General features: G+C 35.8%; 3 protein-coding genes and 1 long non-coding RNA gene across 5 annotated transcripts; 1 reads left to right on the forward strand and 3 right to left on the reverse strand.

The window, feature by feature from the left end:
* Nucleotides 1-433: 433 nt before the first annotated feature.
* Nucleotides 434-1944, reverse strand: LOC111448030 (homeobox-leucine zipper protein HAT22-like). Of its 2 annotated transcripts, XM_023087473.1 has the most exons (4): nucleotides 1831-1944; nucleotides 1243-1800; nucleotides 1084-1163; nucleotides 434-978 (listed from the first exon to the last, which is right to left on the reverse strand). In XM_023087473.1, exons 2-4 carry the CDS (start codon nucleotides 1687-1689, stop codon nucleotides 687-689), a joined length of 819 nt encoding a protein of 272 aa, XP_022943241.1. In that variant the 5' UTR covers nucleotides 1690-1800; nucleotides 1831-1944; the 3' UTR covers nucleotides 434-686. The 2 variants fall into 2 exon arrangements, with proteins under 2 accessions (XP_022943241.1, XP_022943239.1); XM_023087471.1 differs by lacking the exon at nucleotides 1831-1944 and having other exon boundaries at nucleotides 1243-1822.
* Nucleotides 1945-6571: 4627 nt separating this feature from the next.
* On the reverse strand, nucleotides 6572-8638 carry LOC111447653. The gene is made up of 2 exons (XR_002711306.1): nucleotides 8453-8638; nucleotides 6572-6820 (listed from the first exon to the last, which is right to left on the reverse strand). It is a non-coding gene; the product is annotated as an uncharacterized LOC111447653 (long non-coding RNA).
* Nucleotides 8639-8948: 310 nt separating this feature from the next.
* LOC111446966 (probable xyloglucan endotransglucosylase/hydrolase protein 6) lies at nucleotides 8949-10392 on the reverse strand. Its single transcript, XM_023085911.1, has 4 exons — nucleotides 10167-10392; nucleotides 9952-10052; nucleotides 9686-9882; nucleotides 8949-9609 (listed from the first exon to the last, which is right to left on the reverse strand). Exons 1-4 carry the CDS (start codon nucleotides 10348-10350, stop codon nucleotides 9216-9218), a joined length of 876 nt encoding a protein of 291 aa, XP_022941679.1. The 5' UTR covers nucleotides 10351-10392; the 3' UTR covers nucleotides 8949-9215.
* Nucleotides 10393-13708: 3316 nt separating this feature from the next.
* Nucleotides 13709-15062, forward strand: LOC111447062 (probable xyloglucan endotransglucosylase/hydrolase protein 7). Its single transcript, XM_023086040.1, has 4 exons — nucleotides 13709-13909; nucleotides 14050-14150; nucleotides 14234-14430; nucleotides 14505-15062. Exons 1-4 carry the CDS (start codon nucleotides 13729-13731, stop codon nucleotides 14893-14895), a joined length of 870 nt encoding a protein of 289 aa, XP_022941808.1. The 5' UTR covers nucleotides 13709-13728; the 3' UTR covers nucleotides 14896-15062.
* The last annotated feature ends 58 nt before the right edge of the window (nucleotides 15063-15120 follow it).

Raw genomic sequence — 15120 nt, forward strand, 5'->3', positions numbered from 1 at the left:
TATTATTATTATTATTATTATTATTGTTATTATTATCATGATTTCCATATTATTCAAATATCAGAAACCTATAATTGAATTCATATAAAAGTATTTAAATAAAGATGTTTGTGTAGAAACAAAAAGGAAGAAAATGAGAAAAAGAAAGTAGATTCCATGATATAAAACAAGAAAAAAAGAAAAAAGAAATGTATTATTATTATCATTGTATCATATTGACCAATGAAGCCAAAACGCACTAATAAAATAGCAAAAGTCATATCAATGTCATCCCTTGCGTAACACGTAGGCAGCCAATGAGATAGATAGATAGCCCCTTACACCAACACCACCCAATAATTTTTCCCAATCCAACACACCATCCATCTTGCGTCATTGGATCGTCGGTCGGATGGTCGGTCGATCATACATAATTCTGTAAATAAAACATCAATTATCATTCTAAAAATCGATAAAAAAAAATTACATTATATACCCACCAATCCTTGATTAATTTCTAGATAGAGTTTAAAATCTTTACAACTGATGATAATTTGATCTTAAGGGTAAGCTTGTACAAGGGTAGCTAATAGTTACACTAAATTTCTCCAATTTCTAAGCTAGCTATGGCGTTTTGAAGAAGAAGGAGAAAAATATATGAGTATAGTGTTATTTTGTGTAGCTTGTAAATGGTGTACATTAATTTTCTAACATGCGGCTGAAGGATTGGAGAAAGGGTTGTAAAAGTGGGGCTTGGGAGCCATTGAAAATTTGGGTTTGGAAGCGCCATCGCCAACGCCAACGCCAACGCCACCCACCCTTTCGCAGGATGGGCACATGGTTAACGTTGCTGCTGGCATGTGCATGTACAGCGGGTGTGCGAGCTTTAGCGCTTTCAATTCTTGAAGCTCCTTCTGTAGTCTTCTATTTTCGTTTGTCAACGTCTCACAACATTTCTTCAAGAACTCACAGTCTACTTCTGTTTGTTTCATTTTTGTTCTGAAAAACAGAAGAGAAAAGAAAGAAAGGTTGAGAGATGTAATGGATGATGTAGAGAAGTAGTAGAATATTAAAATGGATTGAAATTGGGATGAACTCACTCACCGAGCTCTCCTATTTTGAAACCATACTTCCACTTGTCTTGGGCGTAGGTTTAGGTGTCTGGCTAAGGTTTGCTTTTGTTTCTGATGAAAAGAATGAGAGAATATGAATAAAGGATATATATAATTGATTTAGTAGTGGTATGTATATAGAGAAACTTACGGGGTTGAGAGTGCTATTTTGTTTGAAACTCTCTTCCAATAGCGCGGATTGTTGTTTAGAAAGCCTAAGCTTCTTCCTAGTATTACAACCATCTTCATCTTCATCACTAACTCTACAACAAACTCTCTCCAATTCAACTTCTTCACTGCTGAGGTCTCTCTCCCTTTTAATCCCACCACCACCGCCCCCGGAGAAGGAAGAACAAACAGCGCTGCTATGAGGGGAAGCTTGGCGATACAAATGATGATGATGAGGATGATGAGGAGGAGGATCAACATCGCCTGAAAATCCCAAAGTCAAAGCACAAGGCTCAAACTCAAGTGAAGTAGGATTCTTGTTGTTGTTCTTCTTCTTGTTGTTCTTCAAGTTGTTAATAATTGGAGAAGCAGCTTCTGAGATCCCCAACCCCAAAACCAAGCTTGTTTGAGAAACATCATCCAAACCCATCTGGAGTTGAGTTGAGTTGAGGGATTTGTGTGGAAAAAGATGGAAGTTGTGAAGAACAACAAACCAAAATGAAGGGTTTAAGAAGAGGAAAAAGGAGAGAGATGGGTGTGTTTGTGTTTGTGTTTGTGTTTGTGTTTGTATTTGTGTTTGTGTTTGTGTGGGTGGGTGGGAATGATTATTAATCCAGAAGAAATTAAAGAATTCAGAAGACAAAAGAATCTCAAAGTAAAAGAAAAAAAAATAAAGAGTTATGAAATTAAAAGTCCGTTCTATCTCTATACATAGGTTGACCTTTGAAGCCCCACTTAGTTATTATCTTCACATTATTGAGGCAAAGAAAAGAAAAGAAAAGCAAAGAAAAGAAAAGGAAAGCAAAGAAAAGAAAATCCCCACAACTTTCCCTTTCCTGCTAGAATCACTGAGTTCACATGGCAGTGGGGAACACATCAAGAAAGGATCATTCTTTCTTTCTTTCTTTCTTTCTTTATTTCTTTTATTGTTTGTGCAACACATTATATTTAACAATTACTACCACTTTTGAGTGTTGCTTCATAAATGTTTCCTCGTCTTCTTATTCACTTTCTCTTTAAAATGGGTTCAATTATTTGCCACAACTTTTCCTCTTCTTTCACTTATGACCCAATATTAGCATCCATTCATTCATGCATTCCTTCATTATTCTTTTCATTTATAATTCACCTTCTACTTTATTGTTACTTTTATCAATCATTCAAGCATTGATTTAATTAAACTCTCTTCCCTCTCCCCCCAACGATAAATGACCACATGAATTGTCTCCCACTCCATACTCTTCCAACCCCATATGGTCGTGCAAACCATTCCCCTTTGCTTTGATGCCCAAATCAAAACACTATTGCACCTATTTTCTTATGTGTTGCTTGGTTTGATGTTTGATTTTGGTGGGAAAATGGAAAAGAAAAGGACAGAAAAGAAAGAAAAGTAGAAACAGAGAGATGAGATTATGACACGAAGCACATCAGAGCTTTGATTCAAAAGATGAATAATTGATGAAAGAATGTGGAAGTTTGCTTCGACAGAAATTTTGGGTTGGGGGGCCATCCCATTGGGGAGTATTAGTGTTTATAATGCATGAAGAATAGGCAACTTTCAGCAATGCTTTGTCGGCTACCAATAATGATGATGATATGACTTATCAGAAACTTAGGTCGCCCATAAAAACATGACGCCCATAAAACATATTCAACAACAAATTATACAAAACACTTCTAAATCATGTGTTTTGTTTCAACATTACCCTTTATTTATTCTTTTAAAAACATTAGGACGGAGACGTTAAAATTTTGTTTTAATGGTATCCCTAAAGTCTCAAAAGTTTCCAAAATACCTCTTGCTGTTTAGGAGCCACGTGGTCATAGAGGTGATCATCTCAAAGTATTTGTTTGACATTTAGAAAAAAATTCAAAGACCGAATAGGACTGCCATACTAAACATGAAGGAAGTTAGACCAGCAATTAAAAGAAAGATAAACTTGAGTAGAATGCTCAAGTTCTTTGGTCGACCTCATATGAGGCTGACACTTAGCATCCCTTGGTTCGTATTATCCTAGTCCAGCTCAAATTTGGTCCTCATTTTATCCTAACCTTAGAAAGGTATATATAAATACTCTTCTTCCCGAGAAGATAAAGATCATAGCTAATTCTCAAGTCATTCAAACTAAATTCCTCCCAAGTAACTCAAGCACTAGAGCTTAATATGCAAATTTCTCTTGTTTCGTAGACTTTGTTCTTCTTCCTCAAATAAATTTTATCGTTGTCACGTGAAGGTCAAGTATGTTACTTTATCCAAATTTAACCGAAAGTATCGCTACTCTAAGAATGGGATTAGAGATGGTTTTACCCAAATGAATTTAATCATACACATTTGAGTATTTATTTTTGGGTTGGGTTTTTATAATTAAAAAGTAATCCGATGCCATTAGGATTATTTTAGAGTAAGTTAGATGTCATAATACACACGTACTCATCCATTGTACAGTTGTCACAATTAATTATATAAAAAGGAACAGAGCAAAAGGAATAGAAATAGGCTGATTATGTAATAACATACAATTTCTTTTTTCTTTTTTCTTTTTTGGCAATGAGAATGACAAAAAGCAAGTATACAGGTGCCAACATTTGTGGACAAAAGCAATAATTATAATAATAATTATTATTAAGGTGATAACAATAATAATGAAAGCCATCACTTTACACCGCTAAATTATGATTGCTGATTGAAAAAGAAATTAGAAGAAGAAAAGAAAATTGATTTGATTTTTGAACATTCCCCAAAAGGAATTTTAATTTTAAAAACTTATAAATTGAATAAAAATATATAAAGAATGTAGACTAATTGTAACCTCTAAATTCTAAAATATAAAGAATGGCAAAAAGAGATAAATATTGAAAAACTGGAAAGAGGGAGGAAGAAGGTGTGTGAAAGAGAGAGAGAAAGGGAAAGTGAAAGAGAGAGAAGGGGCCTACCAATGATTTGGCATGATGGGCGTTTGATTCTATGGGGCCATGAAGATGATGATGAGGAAGAAGAAGAGGAAGCAGGAGAAGAAGCAGTAGCAGAAGCAGAAGAAGAGGAAGAAGAGAGGATAAAGCGTAGGGCACGTGCCCTTTTGGAATAGGACATTGTCTCATTCTCCAGGTCTTAAATGGATTGCAAGCCCACACACCCTCCCTACCTTTTTACCCATATTATAATTTGTCATCTAATATCCTTAATTCCCACCACCAAATCTAAGGATAAGGATATATATTATCTCATTTGCACATCATCCTCTCATCTCATTTTATCAAACTCAAAACTTTGCCTCACTTTTCTGTTCCCTTTATATTTTTCCATGGACCCACCTCATTACATGCCCTTCCCTAACTTTATTAGCTTTTATCTTTCTTTCTTTTTAGGTTTTGGATCAACTTCTTATGTCTTCAACCTCCTTTCAGTGGTTCAAGTTTTGTAATCCTTCACCAAATGACTAGGTTTTGTTATGTATTACCGTCAATCTCACGATTTTTAAATACATCTGTTAGGAAGAGATTTACACACTATTACAAGGGATGGTTCATTCACCTCTCCAATTAAAATGATGTCAGAGCTAGACATAGACGGTGCACCATATTGATTGGAGAGAGAAACAAAACCTCGCTTATAAGGACGTGGGAACCTATCTTGAAATCATGAGACTGACGGCAAAAATATTTTCTGATATTTATGTATAAAACCCATGAATTTTGAGAGGCTTAAAAGAAAAGTAAGACTTGAATTCAAACACATGTATAATTCATAGGATTGGTGGATATAAAAATATAACCTTTCTTTCTTCCATCAATTATTGCTTCACTAAAATTCTGAGTATCTTCTAATTGTTTTCTAAAGATAGAACACATAACAATCCCTTTGATATTAAAAGAAACAAAAAGAAACATATTCTTTTGGCAAAGCACTAATAACGTCCCCAATTGATCATAAAATTCACAAGCCAATCAAAAAAAGAAACCAAAAGAAAAGTGAAAATGGTGGAGAAATGCGATGGAAATGGCATTCATTGATAGAACCCACTGATGTGCAGTTGCTTTTGGTATAAGCACAAAACAAATAAATAAATAAAGGGCACTGAGTTTGCTTTCGGGTTCACAAATTGTTTGGAAATGGAAAGACGTAACAATTGCACTCAATTCCAGCTCGGAAAGTTACCAACTTGACACTTCAAAATATAAAACCAAAGCCCTGACTCGGACACCAAAACACAACTTCCATTGCAGCCTTAATTATAACAACACAACCTCATCACACCCTTTGTTTAATGTCGGCATTACATCTGCAGCTAATCTTTCTTTTCTGTCTTTCTTTTGCTTATCCTCTCATTATTACTCCTCCACTTTAGTGCTAAATTTTAGGAGTAAATTTAAATATGAGTTGCTTTTAATCTAGTCGGCGACTAGATAATGTTATTGGCTGAATAACTTTTGGAAAAGACCATATGCTAGTGACTTTCATCAAACTACCATAAAGTTTTGCAACCAAAAGCAAAAGATTTCAATAAATATAAATGTGTAAAGTTTTCATCACATCTTCTCTCCCAATGGAACGTGACTCACCTACTTGCTAAGGAAGTGAAATGGATAACAACTTTTTTACATCAGTGCACAGATTCTCCAACTATTTTGGTAACTTGGATAACCAAAAGGAAATTTTGAGCGAACTAAAGACAAAATGTGCTATAAAGCTCTATAATGCTAAAAACGTGTTCGTGCAATTGTGTTGGTGTTATGAACGGAGGGTCGTCATGCTCAACTAACCTAACGTAGAGGCACATTTCACTTGTTTAGTTGATATAAGATTCTATCAGCAATTTCCAACCATTATGATAATGAATCACAGGAAAAGTCTAATTAATCTAATTAGCAATATGTAACGGCTCAAGCCCACAGGTAACAGATATTGTCTTCTTTGGGCTTTCCCTTTCGAGCTTCTCCTTAAGGCTTTAAAACACGTCTGCTAGATAAAGGTTTCCACAACTTTATAAAAGATGTTTCGTTCTCCTCCCCGATCAATGTGAGATATCAGACAATACCTCTATAAGATTATGATTGCCTTCAAGTTTTTCTAGATTTGTCAACTCAAAAGGTTTATAAATTTTTGTTAAATGATCATTCTCTAACTAAAATTTCAAGAGTCAATCTCATTCGGCATCTCGAGCCCAAAGTTGCTATAAGTGGGATCGAAACCTTCTATACTACTTGGGCTTTCCATTCCAAATGCAAAGCTCAATCTCAATGCCCACAGAAAAATTTGTGCAACCTGACAAAAACGGTGTCTAGCCTACAAAGTGAGCTTAAGGCATTGTAGAACAATGGCAATAAATAGGCATTCATTCCACAGCATAAAAGATTATAATCATACAGCAAGTGAGAAAATATTGCTTCAAGAATGATAGAACAAGGATTTGGTTGACCTTTTTCTTGGATTTGGGTTTGCATAATCGTTATTCATATCCTTGCACCAGGTGATGTATGTCATCAATACGTTTGTAATCGATCTCTTTTAAGTTCGTCTCTGTGGCAAAGAGTGATTGGGATTGGTTTCAATTTGTAATACCCTGCAGGTGTACCAAAGGAATCTGTCAAAGACGGTGTCCAAGCAGTAGAAAGTTGGTAAAAGAAGAAACTGAAGAGTTCTATCTATCTTCATGATTATTGTACGTGTATGAGTTAGGCATAATACTGTGATCTTTTATATAAATCATAAATTTCAGGGCCTCCTCCAAGTTCCCTTCCTGCAGTACTGATCAACAATAAAAGTGCAAGTCATTGTATCAGGACATAAATGATTGTCTACCATTTCATCCTAGCATTATCCATATTACCAACGGAACAAAATCCTCTGATCTAGATGTCATAAACAATCAAGTCAGATTTGTAACCAAGTTTCTTAAGTTTACAAAAAACATCTAGGGTGTCATCCATCAATGCACTCATACAAAGACTGTAAATCAGAGGAGATGGTCTTAATTGACAATGTTCCATTTCCTCGATCAGGTTGTGTAACAGCCCAAGTCCACCACTAACACATATTGTCCTCTTTGGACTTTTCCTTCCAGACTTCCCCTCAAAGTTTTTAAAATGTGTCTGTCGGGGAGAAATTTCCATGCCTTTATAAGGAATGCTTCATTCCCCTCTCCAACCGACGTGGGATCTCAATTTCCCCTCTTTTGCAGAACCCATCAACCAAACTAGTATAACTATATGCATCTGGTAGTATTCAATAGCCCCTCACGTCCTGCAAAACCTTCAATCAAAACCTCCTCTATCTTACCCTGTAGACAAAATTCATAAAGAATTGGATTGTAACAATAAGCATTAAGAGGCTGGCTTTTGCGTCTCAGCATTTGAATGAAGTCTAAAGCAGACTCAACAGAACCAACTTTACGAAGTTCGCAGGTGTAAATGTTGTATGTTACAACAGTGGGTATCTCACCGCTGCTCATTAATTCCTTTAAGAACAAGAGTGATTGTTCACTGCTGACATCATGCCTACTTAGTCCTTGGCAAACGAAGTTCATCATAATTGTGTAGGAATACACATTACGATTTGGGCCAGAAATCTTCAAATCCTCAACCAAACTTCCAACAAAATCTTCTCTGTTTGCTTCCGCCAAGCACTTGAACAAAAAATTGGCCTAATACCCATTTTCTTGGCTTGAATAAACACATACACAGCATTCTCAAACATTAAATTGCCAAAGAACACCCTTATAAACATGTCAAACACAATCCTTGACTTCTCCACATCATCATTTGAGTCAATAAGAAATGGGAACAATGCAAATAAATCTTGCCCAGCCTCCCTAGTGTAGCAAACAATATCTCTAAGAACAGAGTAAACTTCCATCCGCATTCCTACCAATGCAAATACACGAACCATAGATCTAAATGTATATAGAGAGTCAAAATACCTAACATTCGAACAGTTTCTTGCGACATTAATTTCAGGAAAAACTTCAATTTGAGCTTCTGGATTTCCATCAGACACATGGTTTTCCACCAACACCACCGATAAGGAAGTATAGCACACTATTATCGAAAAGCTATGGTAGTGAACAACTTGAATGTGGAGCAAAAGCAACTCAGATGAAACATATTTTTGCTTTTAGAGGCTAATTTCCAGCGATCTAATAACTAAGCGATAAGACAAGCTGGGTAATTCGAAGTTAAAGAGGTTTTTACTTCACCTTAACTGCGAAGTGAAAGACTCGGGCATTGCAGGAGTCAAGGGATTGTGTACATCGAAGGCCTCAATCTCCTGAAGTCGGCTTTCAGAGAGGTCCAAGTCTCCGAAGCCGGTGAGCTGCCTCGGGTCGGAGGTGTATGTCGCCCAGTCGCTGAATAAACGTCGCCAAAGGTGCGCTGCTTCGCGTGCCGGATGTTCGCTGAAATGTAAAAAAGATTAGAGGGGTATTTTAGTCCTTTTATAATTCTTTTTTAGCCATTTTATCATCTACTTGGCATCTGGTCCGTTTGTGGTGTAGTCTTGGTTCATTTATGTACCTTCTTTTATTGGGTGTAGCACGAGATGTAATTTTTCTTCGAATATTATAATATTTTACATATAGATCAACTTATACGTTGAAAAGTATGTAAGCACATCCTTGGTCCAGTGTCAAAAGTATAAACATGGATTATATTACGAAAATGACATTAAATCGAACCAGAAACTAAGAACCCCAATTTCGGAATCGAAATCAAATGATTTAACTTCATGAAATGAAATACATACACAGAGAATAGTATATATTTTGTTGGAGCAGCCCTACATCAGGCTTCATCCAAACAGCGACAAAATGTAATCACATTAATTCGCCTTTTTGGTTTTGCATGGCCAGCTTCACATCCTCATATGCAGCACACCAAAGTTTTAAACGTATATGAAATGCAGTAAATACATATGTAATTATATAGATATATATATATATAAATTATTGATTCCACCGCAGATTAGAGATTGTCCGCAGTGCACTCCTTGGGGGTTTGAGGGTAACGAGACTTGTCGGTGCAATAGTCATAGATCATATGGTTGGCTCGGACCCATTGGTAATTCTTGGCTTGTGCAGGGTTTAGTGTCCTGTAGGCTGGGCCTTCCCACCAATTGTTGGGGTTGGAAGGGCAGTTTGCAGGGCCTGGGACAGGGCATCCCTCGATGTCAAAGTCTTTGTAATAAGCATAGAATGGAGCTTTCTTCCAATCAATCTTCTCCAAACCACCCCTTGTCGCCCAGTCATCGGCTTCCCATAGCGTCGAATACACTCCCATTGGCTGTTGCTTTGGGTATGGAATTCCTTTGGCTTCGTTGTTCTTGTATACCCTAATGGGGATGTCATCCACAGCAAATCTGCATACAGTGTAAATGGGTATTATATGCATTATCCTCACAAAATCCATTTCATCCATACATTATCCTAACTTACATGATTAGCGAATGAGACCATGAGATTGAATAAGTATGGAAATCAGCTGAAGGGTCGAACCAAAGATTCACTCTTTGCTCTCTATCACCCTTTCCATGAGCATAGATGTTTGTTTGAACCGTGTATGGCTGCCCACTCCTATTTCCCAAGAACTCAAAGTCTAATTCGTCACGTATTGTATCTGTGTCTGAGTTCATCTACAACGAAACATTGAGATTAAATTTAATTTAAAATTATTTTACCCAAAAATTAAGTTTGTAACTTACATAAAAGGCAGTCACTGTTCCAGCAGAGTCACCCGGGACGAGTTTAATCTTCATACTAACTTTTCCGAACAAGTACTGACGTTTGGAAGCAAACCCACATCCTAGAAATCCATTAACATTCAGGTGAGATTTTGATTGAAACAAAAATTGACATTTGGCATCATGGTAAAGGGACATGTATCCCACGTATATTGATTGAAAAATAAGCGTTTCACCTGAATTTTGGTCGAGAACAAGTTGAATTCCTCTCCCACCATCGAGTTGCCTGACATGGTTATCCGCCCAGGTCACCCTAAAATCCTCAAGAAAAGTGGCGGGGCGTCCTGAAACAGCGATGGACAATGCAACAACACAGAGACAAACAACACCAAGGGCATTGAAGCTTCTTCTCAAAGCCATGGCTAAGGATATAGTAATAAAAGAGGGAAGATTTGAGTGTGATATGGGAAAGAAGAAATGAGAGGGTTTTATAGATACGAAAAGGGATATGAATAGGTGAGTGAGATTAATGAGGAAACGAAATGGAAAATGGGCATCGCATTGCAGCCCACAGCTTTGGATACAGCTAATAATTTAGGGCCTACTTCAGAAGCTGTACTGTTCGAAGTGACGTTGTTGGGTGCTTCATCTTTCGTTTGGGTTTGGATACAGTATCCATGTTTACTCAATCCACTTATAGGAATAGTCAATGAATGTAAGAAATGGAGGGGCTTGAATGCAAGTCTTGGCCGTCAAGAGTTGCTCAAATTGTGTTGCCTACCCACAAAGGTAATCTATCTAAGGAATTGTTCACTGTTCCAATCCATCCCTGGAACACTTTGTCTATTCACCAAAATTTATCTTAAAATAAGTATCCAAGGAATATCTTAAATCTTCTATTTTTGGTTCTTGTGGGTAGAATAGAATTTACTTCTTACTCCTTCAAATTGCTTTCCCTTCTTCCATCTTTAATACCTTCATTGATTAACATCCAAAAAGTTATCCTCCGTGACATAAACACATTACCCAACTCTCGTTTATAAGAGTGAAGATTATCCTCACAAACCAACACATAAAATTGCTCTAGACAAAACATGTTTAACCATAGAGTTCTTGTGATTGAGCCACCGAAAGAGAAGATGCAATCTTACTTATATAAATAGTGACTTTCAATTTTGTTAAGTCTTTCTTAATCGTTATATCATTAAGATGGCTCTCATTAAAATGTGGTCTCAGTTCATTTATATACCATCGACTATTCTATTATTATAAATGAACACAATGAAAGAGGGAGACAAATGGAGATGTGTAAACAACCGAATTAAATGGAAAAATAGGGAGAGAAAAGGAACATAGAATTGGAGGAATGTGTAGTTGTGTTTCAGAAATAGCATGGCTGATAGATAAGCTTTCTTTTCCATTCACTGATAACACACCAAATAATTTAAAGGGATCCAAACCCATAGCCCTACATATCATCTTCTCTTCCTTGCCTTTCACATCCATACAACAATCCCACGTGGGTTCCCCACCCCTATAACTCTCCCCATTAAAACCAAACACAACCACCTCTCATCCCTCCTTTTAAACAACTAATCTCGATATAGCTTAATAAATAAGATATCAATGAAAGTTCGTTCTCTAAACATTGGATGACATTGGGTGGGGTTTATTAAGAGAGCGAAATGAATTATTTGTAGGGCTTATTGCAAATTGCATGTTGGTTCATGCATTTCCACCAAAATTTGCATGAATGATGTGTATTTATGAAATGGTGTAGCATTCTCCGGATTTGTTTATCGGTTTAAGCCAAATCCACCAGCTGGTCGCGGCGGAACCTGGCTGATGTTGACTCCGTACCAGCTCTTCAATTTCTCTAACCATTTTACATTCTTTCAGATAAGAGTAGCCACCGATCTAACTACCCATTACTGAAAAAAAAAATCTAATTTAATTGATTGAGTTATCGAGTCGTGTCAACATACAATCTAAAATTTATCGCGAAAAGTCTAGAAAGAATTTTGCATCTGACATTATTTTTCAAAAAGAAAATTGCAAGACTAATAATCGAAATTTATATGATTGAATACTTTTTTAATAATATAAGATCATTCCAAATAAGTACTTTTCATTTCTTAAATAAATTTAATTATTAAAGACAGCTCACCCAAAAAGTGAACAATAAAAAAGGTCGTTTTCTTAGTTTTGCATGATTTAAAAAATATAACAAATAATATGGAACAATTATACGATAATTAGATGTCGTTTTTCTTCAAATTTTTGGTTTCTGCTTAATATTATAAATATTTATTAGTTTTTTTTTCAATAATTTATAGAAAATTATATATCAAGAACTACAATTTTTTTAGAAAATAAAAACTAAAAATAAAATCTCCTCTCTCTTGCCTTTTTCTCCTCTTAAAGTTTTATATCTTAAATAATTTCTACCACCATTCAATCATATGACAAAAAATAAAATCTTTATTTATTACATTAGCTCATCCCAATAAATTATAATTTTAAAATTAATAAATTGTGTAATTCCATTATTATGGAAAGTGACCTGATAACCTCTAAATGAAATGACTTGACTAGAATATAGTTCAAAATAATTAACTTTTTTTTCAATATAAATTTTGCTCAATTTTTTAGTGTATTTTATATTTGTATTGAAAAAAATATATATATCAAACACCTTCATGAATAGAATATTGAATTTATTTCTTTCATCTGAAATGCAATGCATGTTCTAAAAGAACATAATGGAGAGGGATGAACATGGTTTGTTTATATTTGTGACATGGACTAACTATATAAGATCTATACATGATTATGCTTAATTATGATTAAGTGAGGAGGTCATATTATGATTATGATAGTCTTATGATAGGATTTTAGAGGATTACCAACTACCTATAATTATGATAGTCATTTATGACTATTCCACCCATGTGTTCTAGTTTCTACAAGTACGAGGTCACTCTCTCATGTTAAAGTTATGTGTGTCAAAATATATTAGTGCACTATATTGAAACTCTAACTAGTTACCAACTCTCTCTAGTAGTGACTAAGAGTCATTTATGAGTAGTAGCTCAGGTATATATGTGAGTTGGCAAGCATTGCAACCTCCTCCTATGTTAGGATGCTATTCTAATGGGAGCTATAAGAATTTAACAACTACCTCCATCAATGAATGAGTCATTTATGTAAGCCACTTAGAAGGTTTACACGACAATAACGCCAATAGTTTGAAACCGAAGAAACGTTTGGATGATACACATTCACTTTTTTTCGACTACCAATTGACTAACATCTAGGTACAAGGTATGTCGCCTATGGCTAATCTTGGACAAGCATGACCGACCCAGCATCTCAATCGTGAAATTATATTTCCTCAAGTATTCATCACCTTTTAATTACTATTCCAATAACTAATTTTAGTTGGGGCAGCAGTATTAATAAACATTCCACGCATCGCAATTGTAAGCTTTTTGGTTGTCTTTTGTGAAGAATTATTATTCTTGAAGAGAAAAAGAAATAGAACCCCATGTTCAAGATAAGGCCAAAGAATGCACGAAGAGAAATAAAATTAAAAAAAAAGAAAAAAAGAAAAAATAGTTGAGTTGGTGAAGGTAGGGCCTCGTTACGGGTTGTGATTAGCTGTATGGAAAGCTAAGTTGTGAAGGTAGAGATTTCCCATTTCAATTTTTTATTAATCTCTGTGACCCACTCTCTTTTATTACCCCTCTATAAAGCCTCTCCTTTGTTCTATGAAATATCACATTCAAACTCATACCCATGGCTTTGAGAAGTTTCAATGCCATTGCTCTTGTTTGCGTGTGTTTTGTTGCATTTTTCATCGTTGTTTCATGTCGGCCGGCCACTTTTCTTGAGGATTTCAGAGTGACCTGGGCGGATAACCATATCAGGCAACTCGATGGTGGGCGGGGAATTCAACTCGTTCTAGACCAAAATTCAGGTGAAATGCTCATATTTATATATTTACCCACTTAATTTGTTTATGGAAAGCACACATTTTAAGGACATTAAGTTAATTTTAATACAATTAAAACTTTTTACATCAATAAGAAGCCTCAACTCTAAAAATTTATGATTTAGGATGTGGGTTTGCTTCAAAACGTCAATACTTGTTTGGAAAAGTGAGTATGAAGATCAAACTCGTCCCTGGCGACTCTGCGGGAACAGTGACAGCCTTTTACGTAAGTAACCATTAAGCATAAGTTAACTTAATTTTTGTGTAAAATAATTTTGAATTAAATTCAATCACAATGTTTCATTGTAGATGAACTCAGACACAGACACAATACGTGATGAATTAGACTTTGAGTTCTTGGGAAATAGAACTGGGCAGCCATACACAGTTCAAACAAACATTTACGCTCATGGGAAAGGTGACAGAGAGCAAAGAGTGAACCTTTGGTTCGACCCTTCCGCTGATTTCCATACTTACTCAATCTCGTGGTCTCACACGCGAATAATGTAAGTTATGATAAAATATATTGATGATAAATATAGCACGTATTGCATATAATACTTATTTACATTGTATGCAGATTTGCTGTGGATGAGATCCCCATAAGAGTGTACAAGAACAACGAAGCCAGGGGAATTCCATACCCAAAGCAACAGCCAATGGGAGTGTATTCGACGCTGTGGGAAGCCGATGACTGGGCGACAAGAGGTGGTTTGGAGAAGATTGATTGGAAGAAAGCTCCATTCTATGCCTATTACAAAGACTTTGACATCGAGGGATGCCCTGTCCCAGGCCCTGCAAACTGCCCTTCAAACCCCAACAATTGGTGGGAAGGCCCAGCATATCGATCACTCACGCCGACACAAGCTAGAAATTACAGATGGGTTCGTATGAACCATATGATTTATGACTATTGCACCGACAAATCTCGCTACCCCATCACCCCCCCAGAGTGCATTGCTGGAATATGAAATGTTTAAAAAATGCAGAGATGGTCCATATGAGATACCTAGAGAAAGTAATTATTATTGAACGGAAATTGTCATAGGAAACCGATATGTATAATTTGTCATTGTCACAACTTCAATAATCCTTGTGACCAATAAATATTGTTTATGATATGCTTTCAAATAACAAAGTAAGTATTTATCATGTAAATTTGAGCTTACCTTAATTTTAATTGATTAAAATATATT

This window comes from Cucurbita moschata, unplaced genomic scaffold (genome assembly GCF_002738365.1).
Source record: "Cucurbita moschata cultivar Rifu unplaced genomic scaffold, Cmos_1.0 Cmo_Scf00009, whole genome shotgun sequence".
Lineage (NCBI taxonomy): Eukaryota > Viridiplantae > Streptophyta > Magnoliopsida > Cucurbitales > Cucurbitaceae > Cucurbita > Cucurbita moschata.

Excerpts from the sequence above, each read along its gene's own strand:
- LOC111448030 (XM_023087473.1), bottom strand. The coding sequence starts at position 1,689 with ATGGGTTTGGATGATGTTTCTCAAACAAGCTTGGTTTTGGGGTTGGGG. Across the intron at positions 1,164-1,242 it reads AAAATAGCACTCTCAACCCC|AAACAAAAGCAAACCTTAGC; the intron begins GTAAGTTTCTCT and ends TCTTTTCATCAG. Across the intron at positions 979-1,083 it reads TTTCAAAATAGGAGAGCTCG|AACAAAAATGAAACAAACAG; the intron begins GTGAGTGAGTTC and ends TCTGTTTTTCAG.
- LOC111446966 (XM_023085911.1), bottom strand. The coding sequence starts at position 10,350 with ATGGCTTTGAGAAGAAGCTTCAATGCCCTTGGTGTTGTTTGTCTCTGT. Across the intron at positions 10,053-10,166 it reads TGTTCTCGACCAAAATTCAG|GATGTGGGTTTGCTTCCAAA; the intron begins GTGAAACGCTTA and ends ATGGATTTCTAG. Across the intron at positions 9,883-9,951 it reads GAACAGTGACTGCCTTTTAT|ATGAACTCAGACACAGATAC; the intron begins GTAAGTTACAAA and ends GTTTCGTTGTAG.
- LOC111447062 (XM_023086040.1), top strand. The coding sequence starts at position 13,729 with ATGGCTTTGAGAAGTTTCAATGCCATTGCTCTTGTTTGCGTGTGTTTT. Across the intron at positions 13,910-14,049 it reads CGTTCTAGACCAAAATTCAG|GATGTGGGTTTGCTTCAAAA; the intron begins GTGAAATGCTCA and ends TTTATGATTTAG. Across the intron at positions 14,431-14,504 it reads TGGTCTCACACGCGAATAAT|ATTTGCTGTGGATGAGATCC; the intron begins GTAAGTTATGAT and ends CATTGTATGCAG.